Below are 9,016 nucleotides of genomic sequence, written 5' to 3' on the forward strand. Positions count from 1 at the left end.
AGGAGAGGAGATCCTGCTGTTTGCTTCAATCACTTGGGCACAGAACCTCTTTTTCCTTTAACAATTCACACTGCAAATGCCCCAAAAGCAAAGAACTCCAATCCCTCCAACTGTCTTGAAATCACAGAGTGATTATAAAGGATGCTTCACTTTCTCTTTAGTGTGCTGCTGCCTGCATGTTTGCCACCCAAAGGTCATTAGAAACGTTGCTGTGGGTACCACTCATGACATATGCCTCTGACAGACTCCTTAGTGCCACCTGGGGCTCAGAGCAGTTTTGCTAACAGCCTGATGATGGCTTTAGCAGAACCAAGATCTGAAAAGTATGTAAATGAGCTATTTAAGTGAGCATCTTTTTGCTTATGGAGAAAACATTGCTAACAAATGGATCCATTTGGTAGCTAATGGGGAAGCAAGTAGCTCCAAACTTGGGAAACAGATGAGCTGGAGAGACAGCAAAAGGCAATCCTTCAGCTTGTACAAAAACAGAGGCACAGCTGCAATCCCTCCTGGGGCATTTAGAGAATTAAGCATTCAGGTAATTCATAATTTATGGCAGGAGGCTTTGAAAGCCAGCTACCTGCCTGGCCATAAACACCTTACTGCCAAACACCTCGCTTGTCCTGATGATCAGAGGGGTTCATTATGTTCTCCTCATCTCTTCTGAGTGCATCTTCGCTCTTTCAAGGAGAACGCTGAGGTTTATGTGCAACTCGTGCTTCCTCTTCCTGGCAGTTAGAGACAGCAGGCTGGAAGGGAATTGCCCTGGATGGGAACTGGCTTGGAACAGGTGAAAGCATCTTAGGTGTGAACACAGACAGACTATGTGGAATCGTGTGGAATGTGTGGGTTAGAGAAGGCCTTCAAGGTCCAACAATCATCAACAGCAGGGCAAGAGGACACAGTCTCGAGCTGAGCCAGGGGAGGTTCAGGCTGGAGTTTAGGAAGAAGTTCTTCATAGAGTTCTTCCTCTTCTTCCTCCTCTTCTTCCTCCTCTTCTTCCTCCTCTTCTTCCTCCTCTTCCTCCTCCTCTTCCTCCTCTTCTTCCTCCTCTTCTTCTTCCTCCTCTTCCTCCTCTTCCTCCTCTTCCTCCTCTTCCTCCTCTTCCTCTTCTTCCTCCTCTTCTTCTTCCTCCTCTTCTTCCTCCTCTTCCTCCTCTTCTTCCTCCTCTTCTTCCTCCTCTTCCTCTTCCTCGTCTTCCTCCTCTTCCTCCTCTTCCTCCTCTTCCTCTTCTTCCTCCTCTTCTTCTTCCTCCTCTTCTTCTTCCTCCTCTTCTTCTTCCTCCTCTTCTTCTTCCTCCTCCTCTTCTTCTTCCTCCTCTTCTTCTTCCTCCTCCTCTTCTTCTTCCTCCTCCTCTTCTTCTTCTTCCTCCTCTTCTTCTTCTTCCTCCTCTTCTTCTTCCTCCTCTTCTTCTTCTTCCTCCTCCTCTTCTTCTTCTTCCTCCTCCTCTTCTTCTTCTTCCCTGTCCCATTGAAAAGCAGACCTCTGTTATAACCAACTTCACACCTGCCTGTGTCCAAACTCCTCCTCTTTCTGCCCCTCCTGCCCCCAAGAGTAAGGCTTCCACTCATGGCCAAGGAGGAGTGCCTGAGGTGGGGTCTGGGCCCAAGGAGGTGTGCCCAAGGCATGGTCTGCCTTGGAGCTGGGTAGCTTTGGGCCAGGAGCTGTGTTTGTGTATTGTAATGAGATTAGAAGGAGCAGAGCTCACTGAGGTTCATGGATCCCTTAGCAGCAGCAGGGCTCAGTCCCCTCAGGCAGCAGTTATGGTTCCTCGTTCTGAAGCAGTGATCATGGACAGTGCAACCATCCATCACACTTGGCAGGTGCAGATGGCTGGTGCCAGATTGGCCTCTTCCCACCAAACTGGCACCTGGAAAATCCATGGGGACCACATTCCAGTGCACAGTCACTTCATCAGTAACCTGCTAGGGAGTAGGCTGCTGCAAAGCTCATGCTCAGATCCTAGCCTGGGTTTCAGTCCAAGTCCTTGGGGTAAGGGGGTCCTGACTCCTGATGACAATGGAGAAACAGAGAGTGCTCTTTGGAGGGCTCCTGACAGTGTGGTGCTGAGGGCTGTGGTTCAATGGTAGTGGCTCAGCAGCAGTGGCAGATGTGAGCTCTAGGTGGGCAGTGAGACTTAGTGATCTCAGAGGTCACTTCCAGCCTCAACAGATCTGGGATGGTGTGGTTCCACACTGCTAGTCACAGAGTCACAGAAACACTCAGGTTGGAAAAGAGCCTCAGGGTCACCAAGGCCAACCCAGAACCCTGCTCTACAAGGGTCACCCCTAAACCATAGCCCCAAGCACCACATCCAAAACACAGGAACACATCCAGACAGGGATGGAAAGGCTCCAGAGAAGGAGATTCCATGCATTCTGTGCTTTGATCCTGGCTGGGGAGGAGCTGGGCAAAGAGAAATCCCTGGGGAGCTGCTGGGGAGCTCAGGGGGGAGCCCAAAGCCCCCACACTGTCCCCTACCCTGTGAGGGCTGTGCCCGCTGGGGGCCTTCAGGAACTCTGTGGGGCTGGAGGTGCCCTGTCCCCAGGGGCTGGCACAGCCAGTGTCCCTGGGGCTGTCCCTGGGGTGGCAGGCTGGGGATGCCAAATGCCACTTGTGGGGTACCTTGGTGCCCCAGGCCAGGTGTCTCTGTGGGCAGAAGCCCTGCCTGGCACTGCTGCCAGGGGCCCAGAACAGCCCCAAGGACACAGAGCTGGCTGGGCATGAGAGGCAATCCAGCAGCCTCAGTGCCACCAGCGCCAGCCCTCTGCTCCCCAGCGCCTCTGGGTCCCCAGAGGTGGTACCCACGGGGACATGGGGCTGCAGGGAGGCCTCTGCCCCGGGCCTGGCTGCTTGCCAGGGGCCTCTTTGCCTTTCTCAGAGCCCTTTCTCCCCGGGGGTGGGCAGCGGAGCCGCAGCCCCCAGCTGGGCAGCAGGCACAGAGCTGATACAGGCAGTAGGTCAGGCAGAGCAATCTATGCCTTAGGCTGGGCTTAGTGTGAGGCTGGGGCCCAGGTGCATGCATTAGAGCAAGATGAGCAGGTCAGTCCCTGCAGGGCAGAACAGAAGAGCAAAACCCTTTCAGAACCTGCCCCTGCAGCTGTCTGGTTAACTCTGGCAACTCTTGCAGCAGCAGCAGCAGCAGCCGGGGAAAGGAGCTCAGGGTCAGGCTGGGGCTTGGTCAAGCAGCTGATGGCCAGCTGCCCTCTAAAGGAAAGCCTCTGCGCAGGACAGGGACTGTGCCAGCCGGCAGGAGGGGAGCTGCGTTTGCTGCCTGTGCCCAGCGCTGCCTCCTGCCCTTCTCTGCTCTGGCTGCAGCCCCGCAGCATCCTTCAGGCCCTCTGAGCAGCAGCGCAGCGAGAGGAGCCCCAGAGTGCCCCCAGCCCCGGCTGAGAGAGCAGAGCCCTTGGGGATGTGTGGGCAGCCCTGGGGCCGGGGCTGGGGCAGGGGCCCCCTTGCAGGCCCTGAGGGGTGCCCGGGGCTGGCCTCTCAGCGCAAAGATGGCGGCCAGGCCCCGGCGGCCTACAGCCCCCATGGTGCACTGCGCGGAGCGGCCGCGGCTGGTGGGCGGAGCGGCCGGCAGCGGTCGCGCCTCGTGGGCGGGAGCGGGCGGAGCTCGTGGGCGGGAGCGGGCGGGGCTCGCGTTGCCGAAGAGCCAATGGGAGGCTCTGGTCGACGATTGACCAATGAGCGCAAGGGGCGTGGTCGGCGGGACTGTTTGAGCCCTCAGCGGTGGAAGCAGCGGTGAGCAGCGCTCCGGCACCCTAAGGGCGAAAGGAGAGGGATGGGGACGGCTGTGGGGACCGGGGGCAGCGTGCAAGGGCAGGGGCAGCCTGCGGGGGCTGAGGCGGGGGGCTGAGGCGGGCGGCTGAGGCGGGCGGCGGGAACTGGGGGGCTGAGGCGGGGGGCTGAGGCGGCGGGCTGAGGCGGCGGGCTGAGGCGGGGGGCTGAGGCGGGCTGCGGGGGGCGGCGGGGGCTGAGGCGGGCTGAGGCGGTCTGGGGGGCTGAGGCGGGCTGCGGGGACTGGGGGGCTGAGGCGGGCTGCGGGGACTGGGGGGCTGAGGCGGGCTGCGGGGACTGGGGGGCTGAGGCGAGCTTGGGGGGCTGAGGCGGGGGGCTGAGGCGGGGGGCTGAGGCGGGCTGAGGCGGGGGGCTGAGGCGGGCTGCGGGGGGCGGCGGGGGCTGAGGCGGGCGGCGGGGCTGAGGCGGGCTGAGGCGGTCTGGGGGGCTGAGGCGGGCTGCGGGGACTGGGGGGCTGAGGCGGGCTGCGGGGACTGGGGGGCTGAGGCGGGCTTGGGGGGCTGAGGCGGGCTGCGGGAAGCGGCGGTGAGAGCGCCCTGGGCAATGCTGGGTTCGGGTCCCGGGCAGTGTTACGGGGCCGGGGGATGGGAGTGGGCTGGGGATCGGGGGTCGCGGTGGGGGTCGGAGCGTTCGGGTGGTTGTGGGGACCCGCAGGGGATGCAGGGTCCTTCCGCACGGGGAGAACGCGCAGGGCTGGGGCGGTTGTTAACGGCAGCTCCGGCGGCCCCGGCGGCGGTTAGGGCAGGCGGGACTGGGGAGCCGGCTCCGGGCTCGAGAGGTAAAGGCTGTCTCCAGCCTCAGGCTCCCCCTCCGCCGCTTCCCCTCCCTGCCTGACCCTGTTTTCTCTTCTCAGAGTGCACTCTCAGGACTTTCGAGGCCAGAGCGGTGTTCTTCGGTGTTCTTCAGCCGGCGCTTTCCTTCGAGCGGTGCTTTTCTTGTTCGGTGCTGTGCGAGCCCTAAGGGTAGAGCCCTTAGCCTTGTGTCATCTTGGTCGCCGCCGCCGCCATGGCGGTGGTCCCTCCCCCCCGGGAGGGCACCGTGGCCGTCATGGTGCGAGTGCGACCCCCGGCCCCCGGCGAGGGAGCCGCGCAGCACCCGGTGCTGAGGGTGCTCGACCATCACACCCTCGTGTTCGACCCTGACGGGTCTGCTGGTGCCCCCGGCGGGGTGCAGCCTGCTGGCCGCAGCAGGAACCCAGGGAAACATCAGAAGTTCCACTTCGACCGGGTTTTTGCTGAGCAGGCCACCCAGGAGGAGGTGTTCCAGCACACCACCCATCAGATGGTCGACACCATCCTCGATGGCTACAACTGCTCTGGTGAGCCCGAGCAGCCTGCTCTGGTCCCTGCAGGAGCTCCTGCCCCCACTGCCCCTGCTCTGGATGGGCTCAGCAGAGCTGGGGCTTGGTTCCAGAAGCCCTGAGCAGCTGTGGCAGTAGTGGGCACACAGCAGCTCTGCAGAAAGAGAAAGCCTTGACCTTGCTGTTGGCACCAAGCTGGGGCCGTGACAAGCGTGGTCAGGACAGGGCCAGTGCTGACCTGGAGATGTCATCTGGGGGCTCTGGGAGCAGGCAGGGCGCAGGCCAGCAAAAGGAGAGCAGAGACAAGCCCAGATGAGTGTGGAGTCCTGCCTGTGGGGTGGCATCAGCGGGGAGCCCTGTGCAGGCTGGGAGCAGGCTGGTGCAGAGGGCCCTGGGGGCCCTGCTGGACAGGATGTGAGTGGGAGGCAGCAGTGCCCCATAGCAGGAGTTAGGTTTGGGGCTGTGTCCCCAGGGGCGTTTCCAGCTGAGGCAGAGCCAGGAGCATCCCCCCCAGCGCTGCTGGTGGTGGAGGCTGCTCTCAGGGCTCCTCCCTTTCTCCTCCCAGTGTTTGCCTACGGGGCAACAGGAGCAGGGAAGACCTACACCATGCTGGGCTCAGAGAAGAGCCCTGGCATCATCCACCTCACCATGGAGGAGCTGTTCAGGAGGCTTGAGGCTAGGAAGGAGCAGAAGAGCTATGAGGTCCTGGTCTCCTACCTGGAGGTAGGCTGTGCCCAGCTGTGCCCCTCCTGCTGCCAGGCCACCATCTCCAAGGTCTGGGCTTGTAGTGCCAGGGGCACCCCTGTGCTGCCAGCTGTGCCCAGTGCCCAGGACAGCCCCAGACTGGAAGCAGGCTCCCCCTGGCCAGCCTGCTGAGCTGGTGCTGCTGGTCTGCCCCCTCTGGAGCTGGGGGAATTTGCTGAGGGCCACAGGGCAATGAGGGCTTCCTGGCTGCAAGGGCTTTGGAGGAGCAGTGGCTCAGTGCCTTGCTGCTGAAGCCTCTGTCCCCTGCCTGTAGGGCACCTTCAGCTGCTCCTGCTGGCACCAGGTGCCAGAGGTGCTGTTGGGTGGGCACCAGGCCCTGGGGTGCAAAGCTCCTCTGATGCTGCCCTCTGGGGCCCCTACCCTCGGCCTGAGCTGGAGTTGCCTGCTGCAGGTCTACAACGAGGAGATCCATGACCTGCTGGAGCCCAAGGGCCCTCTGTCCATCCGGGAGGATCCCGAGAGAGGAGCTGTGGTTCAGGGTCTCTCCATCCAGCAGGTGGGGGTGGAAGCAGGCACAAGGTGTGGGCAGCGCTGCGCCTGCCCCGGGGGTGCCAGCGAGCACTGGGGGGCCTGGAGGGGGGAGGGGAGGGCTGGGGGGCCCCGGGGCAGGGGCTGTGGGGCCCCGGGGGTGCCGGCTGGGTGGGTGCTGGCTGGCAGCAGAGGTGAGCCCGAGGCCAGAGGAGCCCTGCAGAGCCGCAGGAGGCCTCAGCCGCTGTGCCTGCGGCCGCTCGCTGCCCGCGCTGGGGCCGCGCTGATCCCTGCCCTCTGCCTGCTCCCTGCCAGCCCAGCTCGGCAGAGCAGCTCCTGCAGACGCTGCTGAGGGGCAGCAGGAACCGCACGCAGCATCCCACCGCTGCCAACGCCTCCTCCTCCCGCTCCCACGCCGTCCTGCAGGTGAGGGCCGGTGCTTGGGGCGGCCCTTGGCAGCGCTGCCCGCAACGGGGCAGGCGGCGAGGCTGTGCCAGGGCCGGCGGCCCAGGGCTGCCAGGCTGCGAGCGGCGAGCCCGAGCGCCCTGCGGAGCTGCAGCCTGCCCTGGCTGTGCCCTGCCAGGTCTACGTGAAGCAGCAGGACCGCGCCGGGGGCCTCGGCGGGGCTGTGCGGGTGGCCAAGATGAGCTTGGTCGACCTGGCCGGCTCGGAGCGAGCCGCGCTGGCCAAGACCAGGGGCGAGCGGCTGCGGGAGGGAGCCAGCATCAACCGCTCGCTGCTCGCCCTGCTCAGCGTCATCCAGGCGCTGGCTGGGGCCAAGGTAAGGCTGCCGCCGAGGGGCCCTGAGCGCCGTCCCCACGGCACAGCTGCCCTGGGCTCAGCCTGCCCAGGGCTGGGAGCCGAGGGCCAGCCCCTGAGCGGAGCCTCGCTGTGCCGGGCAGGGCAAGCAGAGCCACATCCCGTACCGGGACAGCAAACTGACGAGGCTGCTGAAGGACTCCATCGGCGGCAACTGCCGCACCCTGATGCTGGCTGCCCTCAGCCCCTCGCCGCTCTGCTGCCAGGACACCCTCAACACGCTCAAGTATGCCAGCAGGGCCAAGGAGATCCAGGTCTCGGTGAGCACCTCGCCCCACGGCCGGCAGCTGCGGGGAAGGAGCCTGGGGCAGGCTGCTGCGGGCTGCCGCCGCCCCCCTGCTGCAGCCGGGCTGCCTCTGGAGCCCCTCCCAGAGTCAGCTGCAGCCCCTCGGGTCCCCTCAGCCCAGGGGAGGCTGAGCAGCTGCCCTGCTGCCGCCTCAGCAGAGGGGAAGGAGCTGTCCCGGTGCTGCTCTCAGCTCCGCTCCTCCCTCTCCCTGCAGCTCAAGAGAAACCCGCTCAGCCCGGACTCCCACGTCTGTCACTATGCTGTGCTGTGTGCGCAGCTGAGAGCGCAGGTGAGCTGCTGGGGGCAGGGCTGGGCCCTGTCTGCTCATCTGCTTTGCCTGGCACCCAGCCTGCTGAGCTGCTGGGGCTCATGGCAGGCTCTGAGCCAGGGCTGCCCCTTGCTCCCAGGTGGCAGAGCTGCAGACCAAGCTCCGTGCCTACGAGGACGCTGCCCGCAGGGCACAGAGCCAGGCGCCGCTGCCTGCCCTCGGCTCCAGCCCGTTGCAGCTGCCCAGGTGAGGCTGCTGGGCAGGAGGGATGGAGCCCGGGCTGGCATCTTGGGGTCCCCCACGGCCAGGAGCTTGCAGAGGTTGGCTGCTGGCTGCAGCCCCAGTGGCTGCCAGGACGCAGCTGAGCTGCTCTGCTGCTGTGCCACAGCCTCTGCACTGCCCAGCTGGAGTTAGGAGCCTGGCAGCCCCCACAGCTGGGGGACAAAGGACAAAGCTTCCTTGGGCTCCATCCCCAAACTTGGTAGGCCAGGGGATGGCTTCCCCAGAGGGTCTTCCCTGGCTCAGGGGCTGCTGCTGTGATTCCTGTAGGGTGGAGGAGGCTGTGCCCAAGGTGTGCCTGGACCTCCCTGGTGGGGAGAGAGCTGGAGAGCAGCAGGAGCTGGCAGCTGGCTGTCCTGTTCCCTTGCAGCTGGCCTTGGAGGAGGTGAGAGGAGGGCTTGGCCTGCTGAGTAGGACCCAGCAGGCAGCTCAGGTACTTGCTAGGCTGCACTGGGCAAGCTGGGAGAGGGCAGGAGCTGAGCTGCTCTGGGAGGTCTTGGCTTGGCAGGTGCTGGGCTGTGGACTGCTCGAGAAAGCTCTGAGGCTCACAGGGAATGGGCAGCTTGGGCCCAGGCTCAGCTCAGCTATGGCCTGATGCTGCTTGTGGGGGCTTGCTGCAGGCTGCAGAGGAAAGGTCTGCCCCAGCCATCCAGCAGGCAGATGTGCAGCAGGAAGCAAAGGAAGCAGGCCTCCTGCTGCAGGGCTTGACTGCCAGCCAGCCAGAGGGGTGAGTGTCCTTGTGCCACCTCCCTGTGCCACTTCCTCCTGGCTGCTCAGAGAGTTTCACCCTTCCTGTTGTGTGCAGCCCCCCTGAGGGTGCTGGAGGTGGGGGAGGGTCCAGGGTTTGGCTTGCAGAGGAGTGGCTGTCCTCTGAAGTGGGCTTTGGCTCCTAGAGAGCCAGTCCCAGGGGATGATCTCCCCTGGAAGGGTCAGCAAGGAAGGTTTCCAGGCACAGCAGCTGAGAGCCTTCAGTGCCTCTTGTCAGGCCTGAAGCTGCATCCACAAAGTCTTTCCTCCTGCCTGGCAGCTT

The 9,016-nt window shown here is 63.8% G+C and overlaps 1 protein-coding gene across 1 annotated transcript; it reads left to right on the forward strand.

The window, feature by feature from the left end:
• The first annotated feature begins 4,747 nt into the window (after nt 1–4,747).
• Nucleotides 4,748–8,816, forward strand: LOC128899027 (kinesin-like protein KIF18B). The gene is made up of 10 exons (XM_054177035.1): nt 4,748–5,119; nt 5,667–5,824; nt 6,258–6,362; nt 6,650–6,760; nt 6,918–7,115; nt 7,237–7,413; nt 7,654–7,728; nt 7,847–7,953; nt 8,257–8,371; nt 8,607–8,816. Exons 1-10 carry the CDS (start codon nt 4,807–4,809, stop codon nt 8,715–8,717), a joined length of 1,470 nt encoding a protein of 489 aa, XP_054033010.1. The 5' UTR covers nt 4,748–4,806; the 3' UTR covers nt 8,718–8,816.
• Nucleotides 8,817–9,016: the final 200 nt, after the last annotated feature.

This window comes from Dryobates pubescens, chromosome 37 (genome assembly GCF_014839835.1).
Source record: "Dryobates pubescens isolate bDryPub1 chromosome 37, bDryPub1.pri, whole genome shotgun sequence".
Lineage (NCBI taxonomy): Eukaryota > Metazoa > Chordata > Aves > Piciformes > Picidae > Dryobates > Dryobates pubescens.

Excerpts from the sequence above, each read along its gene's own strand:
- LOC128899027 (XM_054177035.1), top strand. The coding sequence starts at position 4,807 with ATGGCGGTGGTCCCTCCCCCCCGGGAGGGCACCGTGGCCGTCATGGTG. Across the intron at positions 7,116-7,236 it reads AGGCGCTGGCTGGGGCCAAG|GGCAAGCAGAGCCACATCCC; the intron begins GTAAGGCTGCCG and ends TGTGCCGGGCAG. Across the intron at positions 7,414-7,653 it reads CCAAGGAGATCCAGGTCTCG|CTCAAGAGAAACCCGCTCAG; the intron begins GTGAGCACCTCG and ends CTCTCCCTGCAG.